Here is a 27,194-nt window from a genome sequence, read left to right as displayed (position 1 = left end):
ACTCTTCGCTTCTCTGAACCTCAGTCTTTTTGTCCATAAAAGTGATACTTTAGACTGTAAAGGTTATAGAGTCATGGGAAGATTGCCTCAGGGCAAGACTGACTCAGCCCTTCATCACGTTAAAAAGGGAAAACAAGAAAAACAAAACTTGGAGCTTCTACTTCTAGGGTTATGGCTTGTAATATTCTCCGACTATAAAGTTTAGGTGCTACAGTACAAGCAAACTACTAAATGCATAGGTAAAGTTGGAAAAAAATGGGAAATCCCCAAGGACCAAGCTAAACAAAAAAAATTAAATTAGGAGCTAAAACCATACCAGTCAACAAATACAGAAGCTGGATGTCAGGAACCTAGACTCTTGGGTGCAGGAGGAGACAAGGCTGTGAGTGACACGAGGGTGGGGCAGGTGGACCGAAGACCCCCGGCTAAAGCCCAGATCCTAGAAGGCGCTGCCCCCAGGCCCTGTCGCACTGGGACAGCCATTCTGGCTGGAATTTGGCCTCAGTCTTTTCTGATGGGTCACAGTCTTCCTACTGATTGGTCAGCGCTCATAACTGTGGTTAGAGATTTTGAGTCTCCTTGAATAAAGGGCCAGGAGGGGCAAGACGCTAGGGCGGAAAATCCCCCTGCCAGAGAGCTGACACGGAAACAGGATGTGTCCAGAGTCCAGGTGAGGGGAAAGGGCTATGCTGGGCAACGGAAGCTTGCCCTCGCGTGGGTCTGGGCGTCCAGTTTATATTCCATGCGCACGTGTGGGCAGTCCAATCTAAGAAATCAGACTGCAGTGGTCTCGGTTCTGTAGTTTCCTAGCACCTGGTAACAGTCAAGGAAATGTCCTCTGGAAGCAAGTCTTGAACGCACAGCCCTCAGGACTCTACTGTTCAATCGGGGGTCCGTTATGAAGGGCCTTCCACCCCTCCGCACCCCCACCCACCCCCTGGAGGGCACCATGGTGGCCCTGGAGCTGCGCACACAAACGCTTTAACAATTTTCAGAAATAAATCCATTGAAACATCTGGAAGACACGTGATGAAAGGTTATGTTCTTAAAACAACCTCACATGAACAGAAAAATCAACAGCTCAACAGAAAAATGGCTAAAGGCTACATGGAGACAGTTCATGGAAAGGAATGGCTGTGAGCACTTAAGATATTCAGTCTCACTAATAATTTTTTTTTTTTAAAGATTGGCACCTGGGCGAACAACTGCTGCCAATCTTTTTCTTTTCTGCTTTATCTCCCCAAACCCCCCCTGTACACAGTTGTATATCTTAGTTGCAGGTCCTTCTAGTTGTGGGATGTGGGACACCGCCTCAACGTGGCCTGACGGGCAGTGCCATGTCCATGCCCAGCATCCGAACCCTGGGCCGCCTCAGCGGAGCGCGCGAACTTAACCACTCGGCCACGGAGCCGGCCCCTCACTAATAATTTTTAAACTTGCAGAATAAAATATGGCTATTCTTTGCATTAAACTCGTAAAGACATTTACTTTATAAGACTCATGGGGCGAGGGACTAGTGCATGGATGTATATTCACATGCTGTGTGGGGAGAAGTGTGATTTGTATGCCCTTTCTAGACAGCAATTGGTCATTTGTTCCAGATCGTTAAAATGTTCTTACAATCTGAGCCAGTGAATTCACTGTTAGGAAATTGTCTTAAGAAAATCCCATATGTGCTTAACATTTGACATACAAGGATTTTCACTGCAGTACTAGTTATAGATACACACATATGCATATGCACATACATACACACACGTAATTTTTTCTGAAGCACTTGAGGGTAAGTTACGCACATCATGCTCCTTTACTTCTAACACTTGAGCGTGGATTTCCTAAGAATCGGAATATGATCAGAGTACAGATATGAAGTTCGTGAATTTGCTTTAATACTTTATCTGATCAACCGTACATATTCCAATGTTGTCAGTTGACGACATATCCTCTATAGATTTCCCTCTCCCTCCGGCACAGGATCCAGTCTAACGTTAAGGGTTGCATTTAGTTGTCATGTCTCCTTCACCTTTATTGTCGTTCATGACTGATATTTTTGAAAAATACAACACTCCCCCCCCCACTTTTTTGTATACAGTGATCCTCACTTTGTGTTTTTCTCATGGTTCCTCGTGATTCAAATGGGGTTATGCATTCTTGGCCAATAAATGACATAGGTGATGTATGCTGCTCAGGCTGTCACCTCTAGAAGCACACCTTGTCCATCTGGCCCTCAGAGGTGATGTTAATTTTGATCACCTGGTCAAGGTGTTGCCTGATTTCCCTAATATGTAGTTACTGGAATTTTTTTTTTTCCTCTCCTGCAACTAATAAGTAGCCTGTAAGGAGATACTGTAAGACCATGTATAAATGCTGTTCTTCATTAGAATTTTCCCTAGAGGTAGCATCCCTTGGTGGTTCTTGCCTGATCCAGTCTTTACCATAATGATTGCAACTGTTGATCTCCCACTCCAGCACGACTCTAAGAAGGAGTCCTCTCTTCTCTCTGTCTCTCTAACTATCATTGGTATGAATCCATGAATCTCTATTTTTTCAATAACATAATTGCATTATTATGCTTAATTATTTTAATGCTCAAATTGTTCAGAGTTGCCCAGTGGGGACATCTTCAAGCTGCTTTCTATTTCCTTATGACCTAGGTTGCTAGGCATGTTTGTTGCTATTTCAGTGTCTTTGCAGCAAACAAAGTTATATGTATACACATACCTACAAATATAGATACATATATACATTATATGCACATAAACATGAACATATACATACAGATACATATTTTAGAAGTTATGGGTTCATATTGATGCCTCTAACTTCCATCCATCCCCAAGGGCTTCTCTCTTGTCTCTCCCATTCCATAGCTCTGTGTCCCTTTTTTCACAATGAGAACCCCGCGTCCAAACCACATCAACACATTTACTCACTTGCTCAATCTGGAATTCATCTAAAATAATTTGAGAATTGCTTTACCCATGCTACAACAATTCATAAAATTACTTAAAAATTTCAAGATTTGTTTGTACTTCTTCCCCAGTCACATCCTGTCATATCCCAGACTGAGTTTACATAGTCAAAACCATGCCGTAATCTACTTAGATTAGTTCTTTCCTTTCCCCCATCAGTGTGCTTATTGTAGTCATTCAAAATGCAAGCAATCTGTTTAAAAAAAAATGCAAACAAGATTTATCTGGTTCCAGATGGGTTTTTTTAATCAATAAAATTTAATTTTTTAAATATGTAAAATATTAACATGTTTTCAAAAGTCAAAACTATACAAAAATTATACTCAGAGAAATGTCACTCCTTCTTGTGTTCCTTCCACCCCATCCCTTGTAGAAAACAACTTCATTGTCTTTTGGTTTACCCTTCCTGTGTTTCTTCTTTCAATGATAAGCAGGTGTATGCATGTTTTCTTACTTTCCCTTCTTTCTTACAAAAAAGGTAGTATACTATATATGCTTATTTGCACTTTGCCGTTTTCATTTATTATCTCTTGGAAATTACTCCATATCAGTTAATAGAGAGTTCCTTATTTGTTTGTAGAGCTGCATAGAGCCCCAATGGGTGTATATATACCGGAGTACATTCATGTACATTTAGATAGTTCCCAGTTTTTGCAGATACAAATAACCCTGCAGTGAATAACCTTGTCATATGTATTTTCAGGTTGTTGGGGGTATGTGTTCTGGATAAATTCCAGTGTGATTGCGATTGTGTGATTGCTGGGTTGGAGGGCAAATGCATATATTAAATTCCCCTCCTCCGGGTTGGGCCATTTTGCATTCCCACCTCACTCCCCACGGCTGGCCAACACAGTGCACTGTCAGGCCTCTGCATTCCTGCCAATCTGATGGGTGAGAAATGTTATCACAGTGTTGTTTTAAGCTGCATTTACCTTGTAAGTGAAGTTGAACATCTTTTCATTTGTTTAGGGGCCATTCTCATTGGCTCTTTTCAAAATTGTCTGTTCAGGTCTTTTGCCCATTTTTCTATAGGATTTTTCATTCTTCATTTCCTCAATTTTTAGAGCTCTTTATATATTTGGTATTCTAGCTCTTTAGCTGTGATATGTGTTGTGAATATTTTCTCCCAGTTTGACATTTGCTTTTTTTGGCCAGGGACAAGTGTTTTTATTTTATTGTCATGTAGTCAAATGTATTGATCTTTTCTTTTATTGCCTCTGGATTTTACTGCATAGTTTAAAAAATCCCCTTAGCAGACGTCTCCCAAGCAATTTGGTCGTCATCATCAGCTTGCATCCCCCGCTTTTCGGCACAAAAGCCCTGGTCAGCTCAATCCAGACCACCTAACTTCTCAAACACCCACTTGGAGATTCAGCTCACTCTGCCTATTTTGGGCATCTTGCTTCTCATCATTTGTAAAGACCAGGTCTTTTAAGGAGGAGGAGGTATGAAGTGTCTAGGGGGATGAGAGCAATCCTCAGAATGAGGGACCACATCACTTAGGTCTTATTTAGGGAGTACATGATCCCATGTAACAAGCATCAAATCAGCCTTCTGACATGAGACCTGCTCCTCCCACCATCCCTTCCACACCTGGCAGGCCCTGGACAAGGTGGTGTGAGGCAAAGGTCTGTGACCTTTGGTACCCCCCACCTCCAGCTTCCTCCTCTCTGCACCCCCCACCTGGGCCGAATGCAGAGTCTTGGTGGGGACTGTGCTGCTGTGCTGGGGCCAGATTCACCCTCGTCCCTGGAAAAGGCAATTCTGCTTCGGTTACCATGTGTCAGGGCATGGAAGGACTCTGAGCCGGATCAAGCAACCAGCTCTTATTTCTTCTTGGTCCACCCCAAGGAGTTTGAGCAAGGTGCAGATAGAGTAGGTGACTGAGCTGGCCTGTGTATCTTTACCAGCTTGTTGGAGATCCTGCAGTCTCCCTACCCAGAGGTGTTAGGACATCCCAGTTCCTCAGCCTCTTGATTCTTACCTCTGTCCCCCTTTCTCTGCTTACCATCAGGTCACCTGGAGCTCAAGTGGGCTGACTTGGACCCAGGGGCAGGGGTGGGCGCAGGGTGTGGGGACTGTAAATGAATGGGGCAGCTGGAGAGGGGTGGGTGTGACTCAGGGTCCCAGCCCTGGGACTGATGGCACTGGCTCCATCACAGTGAGGTCGGCCGCTGGCGACGGAGATGCATTGTGTGTTACAGAAGAGGAGCTGGCTGCTGACGACGAGGACATGCCAACCTTCCCGTGCACACAGGAGGGTAAGGGCTCTGGCAGCTGCCTTCTGATCTCCTTACCCCCATTCCCAGGCTGGTGACTTGTTTTCTCTCTCCATGGCTTCAAAACCCTGGCTGTCCTTTCCCTACTGCTTCCTGGAGGGTGAAAGGGCAGAGTGGCCTGGGTTATACAGTACAGATGAAGTCAAAGTTTGACACAAGTGACATCTGTGTCCGGGGCTCCTCCTGAGACCTGTCAGGGACCTCTGCCATCTCCCTGGGGGCCTGTCTTCTAGCTGCCCCAGAACTACCTCCTTCCTTGTATCCCACACCAGCCAAGTAGCCCATCCTTCTCAGGCCTACAGGACCCATCTTGGCATGGTTAATCTGAGAAACCCATGCCACCTGAACTGTTAAAGTAGGGCTTCTCAGTGAGTTTCATAGATTAGAGCAGCTGTTCTCAACCTGGGCTGTGCATTGTAATCACCCAAGGATGCCTGAGCCCAGCCCTCAGAAATTCTGATTTCTTTTGGTCTGGAGTGTGAACAGGGCATCAGGATTTTTAAACATTCCTGGTACTCATAATGTGCAGCTGAAGGTAAATTCGCCTTAGAAATTTCATATTTCTGGGACTATCACTGCATTCCCTCTGGGCATTGGCCACCTGCCAGAATAGCCAAGAACACTGGGCTCCCTCCTTCCTGCATACCAGGGGCCCAGCTGGTGGACTGGCACCATTCTTTTGGTTTCCAGGAGAACTGCTGGTTACCTGAAACCTTGTGAGACTGGTGATAACCATCTGGATTGCCTGGGACTCAGGGGTTTCCCAGGGTGTATGACTTCCAGTTTTAATACTGAGACAGTCTTGGCCAACCATCCTGGTTTGCCCCACCCTGAGGAGTTCCCATAACATGAGACTTTCAGTCTAAAACCCAGAAAGCCCTAGGCAAACCTGGATGAGTTGGTCACCCAGTGGTGTAACAGGGCTGGCTGCCCCATGTCGTGGATCATCAGTAAGGCCAGTGTATCAGAGAGGGGTGTTTGCCCACACCGTGGGCTGAGTGATGATGCCATATAGAGAGAGTGATGGGAGTGGCGGGGGTGTTCTTTGAGACCCTGACTCTGGTCTCTTCACTTCCTAAAAGCTCTAGGACCTAGAGAAAAGGCAGTGGGATGGGTAGAGATGGATGGAGAACAACTCCCTTTCTGAGGCTGGTTTGAAATGTAATGAGACAGGTCGGAGCAAGAGCATGAACCTGATCCTTCAGCTGCAGCCTCAGCCACTGGCCTAAGCCACTGCTCTCCTTCTGTCCCCCACAGGCCGGCCGGGTCCCCGCTGCAGCCGCTGCCAGAGGAACCTGTCTCTGCACACGTCCGTGCGGATCCTTTACCTCTTCCTGGCCCTGCTCCTGGTGGCCGTGGCCGTGCTGGCCTCTCTGGGTGAGTGCCGCTCCCAGCAGCCTCCAGCTAGTCCAGGGCTCCCCTATCGCGGGCTGCAGGGCAGCTTCTGATCAGGGGTTGGCACCAAAACGCTCTACAAATGCAGATCTCTGTGGCTCAGGGCCCAGGACAGCATCTTACTGACCAGGGAATCTAATACCTGATTCAAACTGCGAAGACCGGCTCCTAATTTCTGGTCAATACTTAGCTGTGTGGCCTTGAGCAAGGCGCTTCCCCTCTCAGGACCTCTGTTTTCCTATTGGTGAAATGAGAGGATAGGACCAGATCAGTGGTTCTCAGTTTCAGCTCCGTGTTAGAATCAACTGGGAGCTTTAAAAAATACTGATGCCAGGGCCCCACCCCAGATAATGGAATTAATTCAGTATTTTTAAGCTCTCCAGATGATTCTGTTGTATATCCAGGTTGAGATCACTGGGTCGGGCCACTTCTAAGCCCCTTCCATGGTCTTCGTGAGTGTTTCTCAAAGTGAGTTTAGATGCCCGGCCTGCATCAAGATCACCCCCGGGATTTGTTATGATGCAAATTCCTGGGTCTCCCCCAGACCTACTCAACCAGAGTCCTGCAGGGGAGTGCTGCAGGGGAGTCCTGCAGGGGATCTCAAGTTGGTGGGTCGCGAACACATCATGGTTTGCATGACTATGGTGGCTGACCCAGGTGAGGGCGCACAGCCGGATTCAGGTAACTTCTGCCTTCTGGGTGCTGACAGTTTATGGTCAACTGACAAAACAAATTTGATGGCTTCTCACTGCAATCCCCTTCCACTCCTAGCTTCAGATTTTGAAAATTCAGACTTCTTTACTAAGGGAAGCGAGCAGGTTTGTTTGTTCCATGGACTGGAAATTAGAGACAAGGCCGGGACTAGGGCGAGACAAGCAGGTATGCATGGTGCCTCATGCCAGGTGCCGACCCTGCACTCGAACTACCTGACCCGAGAGTGTGCACTTCCCTAAGGGAGGCGGGGTGGGTAACGGGGTACCCTGGTCCAGGCCCTGGTTAGAGATATTCAGTAACTGGCTTCCTTGGCTTGAAGGCAAGAGGCCAGCATATTAAATTTGAATAGACGCTCTAATCAACTTCCAGTAATCCCGAAGGCATTAATTAATCCAACACAAACCAAACACCTACTGTGTGCCAGGTAGTGGGAACAGAGATGAGTCTGTTAATTCACCATCACAGGGAGCAGTTCTCAGTCTTGTCTGCACATTGGAATCCCTTGGAGAGCATTTAAAAATACCACTCCAGATGAGTGAAATCAAATCACTGGGTGGGACCCAGGCCTTAACTGGCTATGAAACCTCCTCAGGTGACTCCAATGTTCAGCCAGGTTTGAGGACCACCGACTTCAAGAACCTTCCATGCCCCTCACCCCCGTTCAGCTCCACCTCTCCGGGCTAAATCAATTCCCAGGGCTTGGCCTCTCAGAAAGTGGCCCAAATCCTGAGCCGGGGGGAGGGGGGGAGGAGCTGCGGCCCTACCACCGGGCGGCTGCAAACTGGCCCCTGGAGAACTTCCAAAGGTTCCTGGTCAGCCCTTTCAGGGCCACACTCCCAGCACCCATGGGACCATTAATAAAGCCCCAGGAGCCACAAACGTGAGCCCAGAGAAGAGCGTATGTACCGAAACCCCTCAGAGGGTATGAACAGTTGTCCCACCAAGCACAGGCACCGTCATACATGATATCCACAAATCGTCTCAGCAAGCCCCAAAATGGCAGGCTGGCCCCGTTCCACCCACGAGAAAGGTGCAGTGACTTGCCCCAACATCCAGAGTGAATGGGCAGAGGATCATAAGAATTAGGGGTGAGGAGTGTGTTTGGGAAATGAGGGAGAACGTCAGGGTTTTCTTTTTTGTTTTCACCACCAGCCCGAGTATCTCAAGTCCCTGGCACAGTGCTGGCACCATCCAAGCCTGGTTGGTAGCTGCTAAGTAATGCTTGTTGAATGCATGACTAGAGATGTGTAAGCTATCCGAATGGTCCTAGTCAATGCTTTACAATAAGGACTGTGGCCAAAGTCCAGAGGGCTGGGCAAAGTCAGTCTTCCTCTCAACAGACAAGGAAAACCCACTGCATTCATTTACTCGAGTGGTATTTTTCATGCATGCTATAGGCCAAGACTGTACTAGACACTGGGCATAAACTGCCTAATAAACCAGAGGCCTTGTCTTTGTGGAGCCTGTAACTAGAGCAGGGTTTGCAAACTTTTTCTGTCAAGGGCTAGATAGTAAATATTTTAGGATTTGTGGGGCACATATGGTCTTTGTCACAACCAAATTCTGCCATTGTAGAGCCAAAGCATCCAGAGATGATGTGTAAATTAATGGGGTGTGTGTGTTCCAATGAAACAGACACTGGGCCAGATTTAGCCTGCAGACCCTTATTTGCCAACCCCTGGTCTAGAGCAGTAATCTATGAACTGTTTTGACTTCTCATCCTATTAGTAAAAAATTGATTTAAAATGCATCAAAAAATTAGGTGGATTGATGGATGGATAAAAAGATAAAATAGATGGACAGATGTAATGATAGGCTCACACCTCCAAAAATACCTATTTTATTTATAAATTGTACATGTGCACTCTTTACTATATAGTATACATTATAAAACACAATTTTGAAAGGATGAAAAAATAAAGTCTGAAAAGTAAGGAAAACAGCTAAACAAAAAAATAATATATAATCACAAATTGTGAAACGCGCAATGAAAAAATGAACAGGGTGAATTATACGAGTCAGCCCTTGGCTGTTGGCTTGGAGGAGGACTTTACAGAGCATCTGAATAAGAATCAAGATCTTTCAGTCTCTCTGCATCTCTGTTCCCCCATCTATACAGGCATCTGAATTGTTGGAAGTCTCCAATGGAATAATGAATATCATTAACCATAAAGTGCTAGTCTACTGTAACAGCATATAATTGTTCCTAGGATTTCTCAACATGTCACCGTTACTAATTAAGTCTTGGCAGCTCTGAGATGTACAATGTTAATTAAAGCCCAGAGATTCCAAAAAAATTTGGAGTCATAGAATTTTGGAGCTGACAAGAGCTTTAGAAGTCATCTAGCTTCATACTTTCATTTTATAGATGATTCACTTGAGCTCCAAAAAGATTAATTGACTTGCCTGAAGTCACGCAACAAATGTGAGGCAAATCTGGACTAGAAGTTGCATTACCCAACTTTTGGTGGGGCTAATTCCGTCTCCCCACACTTGACCTTCATAGGATCTGTGGGAAGCATCTTATTCACTCTCCATCCGGTCCTTGCCCTCGTCTCACTATCAGGCTCAGCCAGGCACCTGCTGGAGAAAGCCAGGGGTCCTGCTGCTGCCCAGATGTTCTTTGACCACCAGCCAGCACTGACCCCTCAGTAGGGGCTGGGGCTGCCTGCGCAGCGTAAACCGGTGTAACCATTTCTAGGGGGCAGTTTGGCAACATGTATCAAGGACTTCAAGGATACCCTTGCCTCAATAATTCTACTTCCAGCATTCTGTCCTAACAGAATAACCGTATACACACAACCGTCATACACAAGATTATTTCTAGGATGAAGCGTTACTCATAAATTTGCATATCAAGTTTCATTTCCAGGCTCAGAGGGGAGGTTCCTTAAGTGTCCCCAACAATAGGGAATTTTTATATGATTGCGGAATCATTTACATAGAGTATGATACAGGCATTAAAAGTAATTACTTTAAAGGGATTTAGGGGCTGGCCCCGTGGCTAAGTGGTTAAGTTCGCGCACTCCGCTGAAGGCGGCCCAGTGTTTCGTTGGTTTGAATCCCGGGCGCGGACATGGCACTGCTCATCAAACCACGCTGAGGCAGTGTCCCACATGCCACAGCTAGAAGTACCCACAACGAAGAATATACAACTATGTACCAGGGGGCTTTGGGGAGAAAAAGGAAAAAAAATAAAATCTTTAAAAAAAAAAAAAGGGGATTTAAACCTCAATGGGAAAATGTCCATGACATGATACAATAAAGCAAAATAAAATAGATGAGATTTCAGAACACCCCAGTTTTCTGTTGTTGTTCTCCAAAAATGTGTGTATCTATGTAGCTATAAAATGGTTGTGGAGATAAGATTATAAGAGATACATGAAAATGTTGATAGCAGTTATCTCTCAGTGTTAGGATTAAGAATAATTTTTATTTTCCTTTTATATTTTTTTCTTAATTTTCCATATTCTATCTTGTGGTCAAGTCCTAGTTCTAAAATCTGAGGGGAGGAGAATGACATATATACATATGTATAATTATATGTATTACACATTGTACTATCTATCCACATAGATACGTATATATACAGTTATACGTGGCTTAACAACAGGGATACATTCTGAGAAATGCATCATTAGGTGATTTTGTCGGTGTGTGAACACCATAGAGTGCACTTACACAAACCCAGATGGGACAGCCTACTACACACCTGTGGTACTAATCCTGTGGGACCACCTTTGTGTACGCAGCCAGTTGATCGCAACATCGTCATGCCACATATGACTGTACACACATACATACACTAAGGGAGATATCTAAAGAGATACATATCTAGCTATTCTATAGATAGAGATACATAGATACATATTTTTATGGGATATGTGACAAACTCTGGCTGTAAGAAGCATCTTCCCTTACCACCATTGGGAAGCCCCATAGAAGAAGGGTGAATGGCTTTGGTTGCAGAGGGGCTGATAAAAATGTCTTCTCAACAAACAACTCCTCTTTCTCTGAGCTAAGACCCTGTCCCAGTTTCTCACCTGTATTTCCCCTACAGTTTTCAGGAAAGTGGACTCTCTCTCAGAGGATATCTCCCTGGCCCAGGCCATTTATGACAAGAAGCTTGTGTCTATGCAGGAAAATCTCCAAGGACTGGGTAAGTGTCCAGTGTCCAAATGTGCTGATGACTATGATGGAAGATTAGTATTAATTGGGGAGAGGTGAGGGCTCCTCCCCATGCCATGGTGCCCCAGAGCAGGGCAGCCTTCACCAACCTTCTAAGCACAAGGGGAGGACAGCCATGGCTCCCGGCCTCCCTGTCCAGCTAGAGAACCATCCATTCAAAGAGGGCTGTCATCCTGGGATATACTCAGGCATGGGGCCAGGGGTTCTGTGTGTGGTACAGATCCAGCCAGAGTCTATAGGTGGGCTAGACTGACGAAGACAGTCCATCCTCAAATATCCTCACGTATCTGACATTATTTTTAAGACCTTCCAGAGCCTCTTGACAAGTCAGCCCTTTCCTCATCACTGCCTTAAAGTGTGCACAATGCATGATGCTCTTGGTCTCCTGCTTTAACTAGGGATGTTATCATTCTGAGAATGAGACAGAAGGAGCCAAAAATAGAAGGGTTTAGGAGTGGTCTGCTCTGATGGAAAGAGTCCTATTCTGCCGCTAACTACTTGAGTGATATTTGGCAAGCCACTTCTCTGTCCCTCATTTCTTGTCAGTCACAGGGAGAGAAGTCCCGGCACCATCTACCCCAAAAGTTTGTGCGAGGATCAAATAATAAAACAAATATAAAAGTATTTGGAGAAATTTTAAGATAAAATGTGAGTGGGAGGTTCCTTGGCAACCTCAGAAGTTATGCAGATGTATTATTGAGAATTTGGTGGCGAGATGGAGGAAATGTCCTAAATCCTACATTTCAGGTTATAGTAAAGATATTTGGTAAAAATAAGATTTCATAGAATGGCAAGGCTTTTTCAGAAAGGATTTCTTAGCAGGACTTAGGAAAGCAAGAGTGATCGAGAAGCCACTTGCCAATTCATTATGCTCTGAAATATTTAATTTAAAGAAGCAAACTTTGTCCCATGATCCTTCAGCAACTCAAAATGTTGTCCCTTTCTCCTGAAGATTTGAAAGCCCCGAACAACTGCTCTTTTTGCCATGAGGCTGGGCAGCTGGGGCAAGAGATCAAAAGACTGCAGGAGGAGCTGGAGGGAATTCAGAAGATGCTTCTGGCTCAGGAGGTCCAACTGGACCAGACCTCTCAGACCCATGAACTGCTCTCCACCACCAGCAGTCAAATCTCCCAGGAGATGGGCAGTTGTTCCTTCTCCGTCCACCAGGTCAACCAGTCTCTGGGGCTCTTCCTAGCCCAGATGAGAGGCTGGCAGGCCACCACAGCCGGCTTGGATCTCTCTCTGAAAGACCTCACCCAGGAGTGCTACGACGTCAAGGCTGCAGTGCACCAGATCAACTTCACCGTGGGGCAGACTTCAGAGTGGATCCACGGGATCCGGCGGAAGACAGACGAGGAGACCCTGACCCTCCAGAAGATTGTCACTGACTGGCAGAACTATACCCGGCTCTTCAGCAGCTTGCGTACCACCTCGGCCAAGACCGGAGAAGTGGTCAAGAACATCCAGGCCACTCTGGGGGCCTCATCACAGCGCATCAGCCAGAATTCCGAGAGCATGCATGACCTGGTGCTGCAGGTCATGGGCTTGCAGCTGCAGCTGGATAACATCTCATCCTTCCTGGATGACCACGAGGAGAACATGCACGATCTGCAGTACCACACCCGCTATGCCCAGAACCGCACAGTGGAGAGGTTCGAGACGTTGGAAGGACGCATGGCTTCTCACGAGATCGAGATTGGCACCATCTTCACCAACATCAATGCCACTGACAACCATGTGCACAGCATGCTCAAGTACCTGGACGACGTGCGGCTCTCCTGCACACTGGGCTTCCACACCCACGCCGAGGAGCTCTACTACCTGAACAAGTCCGTCTCCCTCATGCTGGGCACCACGGACCTGCTCCGAGAGCGCTTCAGCCTGCTCAGCGCCCGGCTGGACTTCAACGTGCGCAACCTCTCCATGATCGTGGAGGAGATGAAGGCTGTGGATACGCATCACGGAGAAATCCTTCGCAATGTCACCATCCTACGAGGTGAGAGCCAGATCCGGGCTGGGCTACTACGAAGCTCCCAGAGGGCCTTGGTGATCTTGCCAGACACAGAAGTCCCTGGTTTTAGGTAAAAATCCTAGTGGGCTAATACAATCCTATAGCAAATGCCTAGGGCAAAGGGCAGCTTTAACATACTTACAAACCTCTTTTGTAAAGGTGTTATGGCTCCTAACTTTGCCTGTCATGCAAATGTGGATTTTATATATGGATCTGTTTAATTGGGTCCACATGGAGAAATAGGCTGACCTCATCTTTTGGAAACTCCATCTCCTCTTGTTTTCTCCCTTCCCGCGCCCTCATTGGTGCTCTCAACCATCCACCCCTCAGATCCCTGTCACTCTGATGCTCTCTTCTCCTCCCATCTCACCCCTGCATTAATCAGGCTTCTCCAGAGAAACAGAGCCAATAGGAGAGAGAGACAGAATAGGCTCATGTGATCATGGAGGCTGGCAAGTCCAAAATCTGCACAGCTGATGTCCTGATTCAAATCCAAAGGCTGGAAGCTGCTATAGAACGAGAAAGAGATGATGTGTCAGTTTGGAGGCTGTCAGGCAGGAGAATTCTCTTACTTGGGGGAGGGTCAGTCTTTTGTTCTGTACTAAGAGATACCCTAAGGCATCTCCTGTATTCCAGACATGCTCTTCCTGACCTCCATTGTGGAGTAGTAGCTCAATTTCTCCTTGGTAGTCAGGATCCATCACCCTAGTCAGCACAGCAGCTTCTTTTGCCTGTTAATTCAGAGGCGTGAGGAGCCCAAAGTAACCAGGCAGAAGTCTTAAATTCCAGTTCAGTGTAATCGTTGTATCACCTGGCAGAAACATTCCTCCCTTTGGATCTAAGATCTCTAAGCCAGTAGAGCATAAACTCTTGGAACATGAAGCAAAAATTTTGCTAGGAGATCACTAGGGGTAATGGTGAGTGGTGCCACTCCCATTTCCACCCCTTGATCCCTGGACCTGTGAATCGTGGCTATCAGAGAAACAGCAACACAGACCAGATGCTCATTCAGAGCACATACAGCCCTACAAGATATTTTCACCTGTTAGGTGGCACTGTAACTGAGTCTTAAAAAGCCCTTCCCATCCTTCTATCAAGCCAACTGCTTTAAGATGGTGGGGAACATGGTAAAACCCATGAATTCCATGGTCATGGGCTCACTGCTGCAGGTCATGTGCTGTGAAGTGAGTTCCTTGATCAGAAGCAATGCTATATGGAACACTATGATGGTGGATAATGCATTGTATAAGTACATGGATGGTATTTTTGGCAGAAGCATTGGGTGCAGGGAAGGCCAATCTGTAGCCGGAGTAAGTGTCTATTCCAGTAAGAACTAAACCCTGCCCCTTCCCTGATGGAAGCAGTCCACTGTAATCAACCTGCCACCAGGCAGCTGGCCGATCACCCCAGAGAGTGGTGCCACATCAGGGGCTCAGTGCTGGTCTCTGCTGCTGGCAGATTGGGCACTCAGCAGTGGCTGTAGCCCAGTCAGCCTCGGTGAATGGAAGTGCATGTTGCTGACCCCTACATAACCGCCCTCCCTGCCACCAGGGCCACTTTGTTCATGAGCCTATAGGGTGAAGACAGGGTTGGCTGGGGAAAGGGGCCAACTGGAACCCACAGAACAGGTCATCCTATCCACTTGATTATTAAAATCCTTCTCTGCTAAGGTCACCATTTGGTGAGTATTCACATAGGACACAAGTACGTTCAGGTATTTTGCCCATTCAGAGAGGACTATTCACATACCTCTTCTTCAGATTTCCTTGTAACCAATTTTCCAATCATGTTCCTTCCAGTCCCTGATCATCCAGTCAAACCATGGGCCACAGCCCATGAACTGGTACATAATCACACGTCTGAGCATTTCTCCCTACAGAAGCCAACACAACAGCCAGGTGCACTGCCAGAAGTGCTGGCCACGGGGAGGATTTCCCATCCCTCTGGCCTCAGGGATGTCCCAGAAAGGGCTGTAGTGCTGCAGCCATCCATTTTCAGGTGAGGCCTGCCTCTCATGCAGGACTATCTGTAAACCAGGCCTGAGTCTTCTCTTCCTCTGTCAACTGATCCTAGGGAACTCCCCAGGAGGCTGCAGGGGCAGGCTGGGAGAGAGAAGGCAGTATAGCAGGAGTGAGGACCATGGACATTTGGGCCACTTCTTCATGTAACTTACTTGTGCCTTCAGGGCCTGCTCAGGCCCAGTCGTCTGTATACCATTTCCGTTTGATGATGGAGTGCGGCTCTGCACACCCAACTTTATGGCATAGTGGGTCAGATAACACCCTGTTCGTGGTTGGCACCTCAGGCCACATGCTTACTTGGTGGCCCATAGCTAAGCATTCACTCTCTACTAAGGCCCAATAGCAGGCCAAGAGCCATTTCTCAAAAGGAGAGTAGTTATCCACAGAGGATGGCAGAGCTTTGCTCCAAAATCCTAAGGACCTGCACTGCAGTTCACTGATAGGGGACTGCCAGGGCCTCCACACGGTGCCCCTATCTGCCACTGACACATCAAGCACCATTGGATCTGCTGGGTCATATGGCACAATGGCAGAGCAGCTTGCACAGCAGCCTGGACCTGTTACAGAGCCATCTCTTGTTCTGCGCCCACTCAAAGCCAGCAGCATTTCAGGTCACTTGGTAAATGGGCTGGAGTAACACACTCAGTTGAGGAATATGTCGCCTCCACAATCCAAAGAGCCTCACTAGGTGTGGTGCCTCTTCTCTGATTGTAGGAAGGGCCAAATGGAACAGCTTCTCCCTCACCTTAGGAGGGATATCTCAACATCACAGGACCCCTAGAAATTTCACTGAGGTAGAAGGCCCCCAAATTTTTGTCAGACTAATCTTTTCATCCTCTGACACACAAATGTCTTACAAATAGTTAGAGCTACTACAAACAGTGAGCTACTGCTTACTTGCTCATTAGGTCCAATTAGCATAATGTCATCAGTGTAATAGACCAGTGTGGTATCTTGTGGAAGACAAAGGAGATCAAGTTCCCTGTGAACTAAATTATGAACAGAGCTGGAGAGTTGATATTCCTCTGAGGTAGGACAGTGAAGGGTGTATTGCTCGCCTTGCCAGCTGAAAGCAGACTGCTTCTGCTGGGCCCTCATGGGCAGGAATGGACAAAAACACATTTGCCAAATTAACAGTTGTGTATCAAGGGATGTGTTAATTTTTTGAAGCAATGAAACTATATCTGGTACAGCAGCTGCAACTGGAGTTACCACCTAGTTAAGCTCATGATAATCTACTGTCATTCTCCAAGATCCACCTGTCTTCTGCACAGGCCAGATAGGCAGATTGAATGGAGATGTGGTGGAAATCATCACCTTGCATCCTTCAAGTCCTTGATGGTGGCACTAATCTCGGTGGTCCCTCCAGGAATGCAGTATTGCTCTTGGTTTACTGTTTTCCTAGGTAGAGGCAGTTCTAGTGGCTTCCACTTGGTCTTTCCCACCTAATAGCCCTCGTTCTATATCTTAGGGAACTAATGTGGTGATTCTGCCAACTGCTCAGTATGTGTATTTCGATTATGCATTCCAGGACTGGGGAAATCATGACACGATATGTTTGCGGACCCACTGGACCCACTGTGGTCCACTGAGATGGACCTGAGCTAAAACTCCATTGATCGCCTGACCTCCATAAGTCCCTACTCTGATGGGTGGCCACAGTAATGTTTGCATCTCCTGGAAGCAGTGTCAATTCAGAGCCAATGTCCAGTAGTCCCCACAGTTCTGATTATTTCCTCTTCCCCAATGCATAGCCATCCTGGTGAAAGGCCATATGTCCCTCTGGGGAAGGCTGGGAAAATGATTAACAGTATAAACTTTTGGCAGTGTCCTGGGCTCCTTCCTCAAGGGGACCTGGCCTCCTCTTCATTCCAGGGGTTCTGCGTCTATAAACTGGCTCAAGTCTGAGAATTGATTGAGGGCCATAATTCTTTATATTTATGCTTCAAGTTAGAGTTTTTTTTTTTTTTTTTAAGATTTTATTTTTTTCCTTTTTCTCCCCAAAGCCCCCCAGTACATAGTTGTATATTCTTTGTTGTGGGTCCTTCTAGTTGTGGCATGTGGGACGCTGCCTCAGCGCGGCTTGATGAGCAGTGTCATGTCCGCGCCCAGGATTCGAACCAACGAAACACTGGGCCGCCTGCAGCGGAGCGCGCGAACTTAACCGCTCGGCCACGGGGCCGGCCCCTCAAGTTAGAGTTTTGTTCACTTGACCTAGACCTTTTCTGCTTGTACAGAACAACTAGGAATTGAGTAGGCTTCCTACCTATTTTACTTCTAGGAACGCCACGATCAACTAGCTAACACCATGGTCTGAGCATATGAGACTGTTTTGAGTGCTGCTTTGACTCTGCTGTCCATCACAGTAACTCTTTCCTCCTCGCCTTTGGCGGCTGTGTGCCTCCACTTGGCCCCTGCCATCCCAGATCCAATTACTCTCCCTGTGGTTAGGTTTCCCAATTCAGTGACTGCAGTTCCCACTGTAAAGTCTGGCTCACAGAGAAGAGTGAGCACAGAGCTCTTTAAGGATGCTGGGCTCCCTCACAAACTGATTTCTCACAGTCATGGTGAAAGGCGTGTCTTCTGGACCCTCCCAGGGTGGGTAAGTAGGTCTCAGATGACAAATCCACTCTGACATGCCAGTCTCAATAAGTCTTTGAATCACTTCCTTTACATTAAACCAAGGCAGTTCGACCATTTCTAACTCGCTCACTCTGGGTCTCCTTTTGGCCCATATTTCAGCCAAGCAACCAAACCAACTGTTGGAGCACCTCTTAACTCCCCAAGATGTGCCATTAGATGCTGGATCCCTGCTTGGTGAGCCCTTTCACCGTCATCCCACACCCTTAATATCCATTCCCACACACATTGCCCAGATTTCTACCTGCATAAATTAGAAAACTCAAATAGTTCTTTTGGAGTATAATGTACCTCCTCATGGATCACACTTTGTACCTCACCTTTAGTTATAGGTCTAGAAGCAAAAAAAGGGTCGTGGGCTGGGCCCTGAGGAGAATCAGCATTGTCTCACCTGGCAACTGCCTCGGGCAAGACCATTACCCTTTCCTTAGGCAATGCAGGGTTAATACCCTCTCCCGGGGACCGGGGTGGGGTGGGGGGTGGGGTGGGGGGGGGGGGCGCCGGGGGCGGGGGGGGTTGAGAGGTCACTTTTACCGTGGGGGGATGGCCAGGAAAGACTGCTTGCACTGGCAAACACTCATCAGAATTTAGGGGCTCCATGTCCCCAGCTTCATCAGTCTACCCACATATCCCCATTCCGACTTTCAGGATCCCATTACTTCCCAGTCAGTGTCCTCACTTAACAGTGGACACCCTACAAGGCTGGGAGTTCAACCTGCATTGTAATTCAGCCAGTCACAGGATCAGACTGTGGGTTTGATCTCAGCCCTGTGGCTACAGGAAATAAGGGTCTCCTTCAGGGCAGACATAGAAGCTTTCGGGTCATTTTGGGGGCACTTGAGCTGGGAATTTGAATCCCTGAGTTCATCCTTTTCTTTCCATACTTTGTACAATAACATTGGGAGCAACAGCCAATCTCATTATACCCATTATTTTGACAAAAATGTTCAAAAGTATCCTATACCTGGTTACCCAGATCCTCGCTTCTTATAAATGGCTGATTAGGAGTCTCCAATGTGTTACATATCTCTATTGCCAGATCACACCATGGACAATCAGGCTGTCTTTACTACTGGACATAGAGTTATTAGCATCCTTAAATCCAGTCAGATCAGAGAGCCAATTCCAGAAACCCCATACAAATTCAGAAAACTCAACTTTAAAATTCTGTTCCTCTAGCGTCACTCTTGGTACCAAAATCTGTATTAGTCAGGATTCTCCAGAGAAACAGAACCAACCAACAGGATATATATATATATCTCTTGTAGTCCATTAGGATCTCTGGAGCGAGAGATTGATTTATTGTAAGGAATTGAAAGAACTGGCTCACACAATTCTAGAAGCCAGCAAGTCCCAAGATCTGCAGGGTGAGTCAGCAAGCAGAAGACCCAGGAGAGCTGACGGTACAACTCCAGTCCGAGTCTAAAGGTCTGAGACCCAGGAGAGCCAAGGGTGTAGTTGCAGTCTGAAGGCTGGTGAGCTCAAGACCCAGGGAGAGCAGAGGTTTCAGTTTGAACTCAAAGGCAGGAAAAAGCTGATGTTCCAGTTTGAAGTGGTCAGGCAAGAGGAGTTCCCTCTAACTCAGCCTTTTTTTTCCCCCTCAGGAAGATTGGCCCTGAGCTAACATCTGTGCCCATCTTCCTTTATTTTACATGTGGGATGCCTGCCGTAGCATGGCTTGATAAGTGGTGTGTAGGTTTGTGCCAGGGATCTGAACTGGCAAACCCCAGGCCGCCAAAGAGGAGTGCATGAACCTAACCACTATGCCACCATGCAGGCCTCTCTAACTCAGCCTTTTTGTCCTGTTCAGGCCTTCAACTGACTGGATGAGGCCCACCCGCATTGGGGAGGGCATCTGCTTTACTCAGTCTATCCGTGTGAATGCTAATCTCCTCCAAAAACACCCTCACAGGCACACCCATGACCAAATATGTGGGCACCCCGTGGCCCATCAAGTGGACACATAAAATTAACCGTCAGAGGCGACATCTGATCTGAGCCCTGAGAGAGGAGGAGGAGTAAGTCAGGTACAGCATCACGCATGGATGAGCGGAGGAGCTCCAGGGGGAGGGAGCCATGCGTGCAAAGATCCTGAGGAGGGAGTGTGTGGCACACCCACTGTCTCCTTTCATTCTCGTGATCCCTGAAACTGGGAACCCAAAAAGCCGCTGGTGAAGAACTGGATACCGCGTGAGGTCTAGCCAAGCTCATGCAGCTAGCAAGGAATGGACGCAGGATTCAAATTCAAGGCAGTTCAGGGCCAAAGTCCCAAGCTGCCTTGAGCGGCCTCCTTCCCCAAAGTCACATAAAACCCTGTCCCTCTAAAAACACCTGAGCAAACGAGATATTCTCCTTGGTGACAGCACAGGCTGCCTAGTATAGCCACTGTAGCCCACGCCTGTCTCCTCCCCACCATTTCCCCAACAAGGGCCTGACCTCTTCTTCCCCTTGGGGCAACTCTGCCCCCAACTTACCCTTAGAGTCCATATCCAGAGAGGGTTATCTGGTCCACTCTTTCAATTCACTTGAAATCCTCTGTGGCTTCTGCTAAGAGTACTTCATTCTGAAGTAAACACTGTAGCGGTCAGCTCGGGCTGCGCACTGAGTCCCACAGCCTGGGGGCTTCAACAACAGAAATGTAGTTTCTCACAGTCCTGGGGCCTGGAAGTCTGAGATGAAGGCGTTGTGAGTTAGCTCCTTCTGAGGGCTGAGGGCATCTGTTCCAAGCCTTGGCTTGTGGATGGCTGTCTTCTCCCTGTGTCTCTTCATATCATCTTCCCTCTGTGAGTGTCTGTCTCTGTGTCCAAATTTCCCTTTTTTATAAGGACACTAGTCATTCGGATTAGGGGGCCACCCTAATGATGCCTGTAAACTTGCTTACTTCTGTCAAGAGCCTAGCTCCAAGCAAGGCCGTATTCCAGGGCTTAGGACTTTAGCATATGAATTTTGAGGGGATACAATTCAACTCATAACAAATACCATTACCTTTTCATTCTGCTCCTTCACAGCAGTATTTCCAACAGTTTTCCTCCTGGAAAAATGGTCCGAAAGACTCTTAATCAGACTCCCTTACACCAGGAGTTTGGATGGCCATCCCCAGGTTCCCTAGAGCCTTCCCAGGATGTCTTTGTGGGAAGAATGTTCAACCTGAAAATACAGCAAATCTTGACTCAGAGAACAGCATAAGTAGCCACTGAGATCTGGCAGTTCCAGAACCTATAGTTTATATTTGTGGGGACGAACATCTGGGCCCGATCATCCAGGGAGCTCCGGGAGGGAGTGGGGAGGGCCCCACGATCCTAGATAGATCTGGCTCCAAGCAAGGTCATAGTCTGAGGAACTGGAACCAACGTCTCTGGTTCTCTAGTTCACTTTAACCATTAGTCTCAAACTTGGGTTGCCTTTATTTTATATCATTGAGCATTTCTACTGCCACTAGGGCTAATTTTTTCTTTAATCTAGATTGGTGGTGTTGGGGGCTATGGGGAAGTAGATCTTGTTGGTCCATTGTCATATTTTTGCAACAAAACCAGGTACTGAGTATTTCCTTGGTAACTGAAACCTTTCCACAATATGTCACCTAAAATAGGTCTCTGTGTGACCTCTACGATGCAGTGTTCCAGTGAAGGCATTTGTAAATGGTTCTTATGGTTCATCCTCTGGTAATTTTGTATTTTGGTTGCATTCAACCTAAAAATACATGAAATATAAAGCTTCCTGATGACAAAGCCCATCCACAGACTTTGTTTCATTTTAGCCTCACAACCACCTTTGTACAGTGGACAAGGCAGGTGTGGGTGTCTTTATTTTATAGAAACGTGACCTGAGACTGGGGATGGTTAAGGAATGAGCTGAAGGTCACACTGTGATTTAAAATCCTGACCCCTTGCCAGGGCTCTGAGATGCGTACATCCAGTGCCCAGCCAGAAGCTGGGCATGAGCTGACAGGTACCAAAAAGGCACCTTTACTCAGGTCCTGCTCTGGCGTGGGGTGTGAGGCAGAGAGTGGAGAAGGGGGAGATGGGACCAAAAGGGTTGGCAGGGAACCGTTTGAAAACCTTATTCTGAGTATAAGCCAACAATAGTCATAGGAATTTATATCTGCTCCTGTCCTAATAATGGCAGAGTTCTCCTCGAAGGACCTCATCTTAGCTGGAGAGCAAGGTGGGATGTCTGTTTGAGCCACATCTGACTCTTGGTTCAACCTCTGCACGTTTGTTTAAACTGTGTCTATTGGCAAACATTCCTCTTGGTTGTTACAGCACCGCATGTAAAATCTCTCACATGTGAAAGAAAATTCTAGAGACAAAATGTACATCCCTTCCTCCAGGAACTCGTCACTCACTCATTCACTCACGCAAAGACAGGTGCCGACAGGCTCTGATGCTGGACCTGGCAATGAGGTCTCCCTCTGGTCGGAGCTGAGAACAAAGAGAATAGAATAAAGAGAGCAAGACAGCAAGGGCCATAGCCAGTGTGGAAGGGGCCAAGTCCTGCCGGAAGGGCTAGGATTCTTCAACTGCACGGGAGGGAGCCTGGCTTCTAATTCGCTCTGTGTCTTTAGGCAGAGTCACTTAATCTTTCTATGCCTCTGGGGTTTTTTTCATCTGTAAATGAAAGGATAAGACCAGCTGTTCTCTGAGACCTCTTCCAGCTCTGTGATTAATTCCCAGCCTCCCTTTGCTCAACAGAGAGGCGTGGCACTTCCACGGCGTTTGCGCCTCTCAAAGAATATCTCTCCCTTCCTGCTCTGGAGGATGACTTCTGTGTCTATGCTAGAGAGTGTCTCTCCTGGGACTCTCACTTGGGAATCGGAGACAGGAAACCATCCATCATCACTTATTAGCTGAGTGACCTTGGACAAGGTTCTTGGCTACTTTCAACTCAGTTTCCTCATCTGCAAATAGGAATATTAATACCTGCCCTATCTCCATATCCCACAGGGTAGCTGTGAGTATCAGTATTAACAGCGGATGTGAACAAGTTTTGTAAAATATATAAGCGTGTCCTAATGTAAGAGATGATTCTGCATCTAATTTGCTTGATGGTGGGCTCCTCGTCCCAGCAGAGTGCCTGGCCCTTGAAAGCTACTCAGGAAAGCTTTGCTCAGTGAATGCTACACGAAAGCGTGAACAGAGGGGAGAAGCTGAGGATGGGCAAGAAAGGCGAGATACAGAGGTGTTCAATTTGTAAACCTCTTGTATCAGCACCACTCTCCACCCTACTCCCACGCTCAAAGTGCTTAGGAGTGTACGTATTAAAAAGGAAACAGGAGAGAAGGTCACATCACTCTGCAGTTTAGGGCAGAGGAGCTGGGGAGGTGGCAGGGAGGAGACTGCAGTGGCGGATTAGATTTGCTTGCTGTCGAGCAGCCAAAGCGATCAATGAAAAGGAGTACCATGCAAGCTTCTGTTGGTACCTGCGGTGACTGTGACACTGGCCTATTCCTGATGCACTCTTACTTCTAGGGCACAGTTCTTGAGGAGTGTTTTCCTACTGCTTTGTCGGCCTTGAACTCCAATTACTGTCTCCCCAGCACCACAGGACAGAATGAATGAGGCCGAACGCTCTGCTCAGCTTCTCTGCTCCGTGCTCCTCATTGCAAATGCACGCAGATTCCTTTTCTCCTGAGTCTCCACCCTGACCCTTGGCAGCCCTGAGCTCCAGTCCCAGTGAAACTGCTGGAAGCCCTCCTCTGCTCCTCGGCCCAACAGCTGCAGCCTTTTGTTAGGCTCCTCAGCCTCTCTGCCCAAACCAATTACTAGTCCACAAATGCCTTGAGAGGAAGAGCGGCCAAGAAAGTCAGGCTTACTTCACCCAGCCTCCCTGCTCCCTGGGATCTGGGCCCTTGATCGCTCTCCAAAGCCTTCAGAGGACATCTTGGTATTTTATCTAATCTCTCTGGTTGTTCTCAGTGGGAGGTTGAGTCTGTTACAAACCAGTCCATTATAGGCAGAAGTGGAAACCCACAGGCATGTGTGCAACGCTCCTCAGGTGACAGTAGTCAGGACTGAGAGTCCCTCATCCGGGCCAGTATTCCCATAGAACAAGGGAGCCTGAAGTCCAAAGAGGGACAAAGACTTAAGCAGCCACCTACTTTGTTAATACCAGAGCCGGGCCTCAGCCCTAGTCCCCCGAAGTGCAGGCCACTGTGCCTTCCACGGCACCAGGCCAGTCTTGCGAGAGGCACCGCTTCGAGTTCTGTTTCTTTCTCCCCAGGTAAGCTGCCTGTGGCCTCGCACTGTGAGACGCTCTGAGGGCCCTCCCGCCGTGCAGAAGCCCACCCATGGGCTGGCAGTGTTTGTGCCCTGAGAGCTTGGTGCTTCTGCTCACCCCCCACCCTCTCCCTGTTCCCAGGGCAGACCACCTACTTGTCCCAGACATGCTGTCAGTTGTGGCTCTACCCTAATGGGCTGAGATGGCCTAATTACAGCCTGTGGCTTCCTGAGTAATTATGGGCCTCCCCGGACTCCAGGATGCTCTGCTCCCCTCTCCCAACCCCGCCCCTCAGCCCCTGCTGCGTGCTTCCTCCTTTGTCTCCAATGTCCTCCTGCTCAGAACAGCACTTAGCCCCCCCTCTCTTGCCCTTCAGCCCTGCCGATACCAAGATCTCATTACGGGCTATGTCTGTCCTGGAGAGCGCCTGGGTCAGCCTCTGTCCACATTCCTTCCCCCTACGCTAACCACTAAACTACCGCTGTTGACTTCCTCCTGGGCCAGACCCTGGTCCCATCAGCTCTGCCTGTGCCTGCATGATTCATGGCTGGCCTGGGAGGGATGGGCGGAGGCTCGGCTCACCTGAGGAAGACAGGCCTTCAGGTTTCCCCCTCGTGCTCTGTGGGGACCCTCACTCTCCTCCAGGCAGCACCAGGGCAGGAAGACTGGCAGCTGGAGGACAGGGGGCTCGAGAAAGGGCCAGGATCCCCAGCCGCAGAGTGATGAAGAGCAGCGGCAGCAGGGTGGGGGGAGGGAGCGTGGGTCTCAGAGCTTCTCAGGCAGGGGTTTGAATCCTGTCTCTGCCCCTTAATGGTTGGTAAGCTTGGGCAAGTTGCCACTCTCTGTACCAGGGTTTCTCATCTGTAAAATGGGGCGACAGATGCAATGTATGGACTGGGGACACACAGAGAAAAGCCTGACGCTCTCTGCTCTCATCGCCCTTCCCTATTCCGAGCGCAGGCAGGTCACAGAGGTGCTGAAGAGCCGAGCCGGGGCTGAACACTGCAGCACCGGCCTGGGCACACCAGCACAACGGGCTCCAGCCACCAGCTGGGACGCAGGCGGCCAGCGTAGCCAGCACCTGCAACACAGGCCCGTCAGTAGTCCTGAGGAAGCCACCCACTTGATTCCACAAAGCTACTGCCTGGGAACCTGTCTGGGTTCTCAGAGACGGGGTCAGCCGTGGCAGCTGTGGCTGGGGGTATGGCGAGGGAGGCAACTGTTTTCCTCGCAGTCCTCTTTGCTGGAAGCTGCAGCTCCTGGGGGAATGAGGTGGACAGTGTGACCCAGGCTTCTGCACAGACCTTCCCCATGGGCATGCAGGTACCCAGCCTTCCCCATCCAGGGAAAGACATCTGAGAGCTTCCCCAGAAAGAGGAGCTGAGGGGCTTGTGGGGAGGGACGAAAGGGGGTCCTTTACTCTCTGCCTTTCTCCCGCTCTGTTGGCACAGAAATCCTTAGACATCTTCAGAGTCAGCTGCTGTAACCCTCAGGGGCCAGGGAGGAGAGGGCACCTGACGAAGATGGTGGCATGGGAAGGAAAGGCCATGGGGAGAGAGTGAGGGGGCTCCCACTGGACCTGGGGGCCAGGCAGGGCTGGGCATCCTTGTCAAGGTGAGACTTCTCAGGCTTTTCCTCAATTGAGGCTGGAGGTGGGGATTGTGGACCCTCCATCCAGGGGACAAGAGTGGAAGCCACAGAACTCGTTGTGAGAACAGAGAGTGAAGGACCAGGGAGCTGGGGGGTGAGCCTTGGGGAGCCGTGTTCCTAGAGCAGGCAGAGGAGCCTAAAGAAGCAGGCGGAGGAGCAGGGACAGGAGGAGGAGGAGGGGAGGTCCTGGAGCCACTGGGGCCCTGAGGAACTGGTGGGTGCAACTCGCAACTTCATAGATGTGTACCCGAGCTCCAGAATGGGCAGGACTTGCCCAGCATGGCTCCAAGGCCCTCCAACTCCCGTCCACGCACGCAGCCTCCAGGGGCCTCTCCACCTCTGAAGCTCTGCTTTTCCAAGCCTCAGCTGGCCCAGGTGCCAAGGGCAGAGTTGGGGTGAAGACAGGCGCCATGGTCTTGCCAGTTTCCAGCAAGTCCTGCCAGGCGGCAGGGAGGCAGTTCCTGGGCGGGCATCTCCCTGTGCCTGTGTTGTTCTGTGTTATTCTGGCTGCCGTGCTTGGGGAGGGGGGCTTACTGTGGACCAAAGGGCAGGTCCCTCCTCAGGGCTGCTCCCAGCCCAGGTTGCCGCCGCTACCAGCCAGCCCCACCCCCACCTCCAGCCAGCCCGATGACGGAATCCCAGCCTGTGCGGCTGGCAGGCCATGTGAGCCAAGCCCACGCAGGGCCCCATCCCTGCTGTGTGTGGGAGGTGGGCATGGGCAGGCAGTGGCAGGGAATGGCTGGAAGGTTTTTATTGGCCCTGTGGGGCTGACGGTCTGGGCTCTGGTTTCCAGTTTAGATGGTAATAGAGGACAGTATTCACGGACACTGTGTTCCACTTAGAAACACTCTGGGAAGGAGACGACGGGGGAGGAGGGGGCGGGGGGGCCAGGAGCAGCACGGGGAGGTAGGGGAGGGCAGCAGGTAGCCTCAGCCAGGACTAACAGCAGTGGCGGCTGCATTAGCCGTGGAAGGGGCCCTGACGCCACAGAACTGGACCGTGGTCCCTGGGAGGGCTCCCAACAGACGGGATCCTTCTCTCTGAGAGGCCCACCTGGCTTCTGTTTCTTCTCAGAGACTCCTGGGGATATCACTTGATCTCTCAGAGC

General features: G+C 48.8%; 1 protein-coding gene across 4 annotated transcripts in view; it reads left to right on the top strand.

Moving 5' to 3' along the window:
* SCARA3 (scavenger receptor class A member 3) overlaps positions 1-27,194 on the top strand; it is a 122,823-nt gene that overhangs the window by 12,711 nt on the left and 82,918 nt on the right. For 3 of the 4 annotated variants that reach the window (XR_006888058.1, XM_046657605.1, XM_046657604.1), the window contains exons 2-5: positions 5,135-5,233; positions 6,509-6,628; positions 11,421-11,519; positions 12,501-13,544. Coding sequence is in view for 3 of the 4 variants with exons in the window: in XM_046657605.1 (XP_046513561.1) it covers positions 5,135-5,233; positions 6,509-6,628; positions 11,421-11,519; positions 12,501-13,544 (1,362 nt within the window). In the remaining variant the exon portion in view is untranslated. Of the gene's footprint in view, positions 1-5,134; positions 5,234-6,508; positions 6,629-11,420; positions 11,520-12,500; positions 13,545-17,111; positions 17,506-27,194 lie in introns of those variants that run through there. The other variant, XM_046657606.1, reaches the window with a different exon arrangement.

Source organism: Equus quagga, chromosome 3, assembly GCF_021613505.1.
Source record: "Equus quagga isolate Etosha38 chromosome 3, UCLA_HA_Equagga_1.0, whole genome shotgun sequence".
Lineage (NCBI taxonomy): Eukaryota > Metazoa > Chordata > Mammalia > Perissodactyla > Equidae > Equus > Equus quagga.
This window is presented reverse-complemented; position numbering and strand designations above follow the sequence as displayed.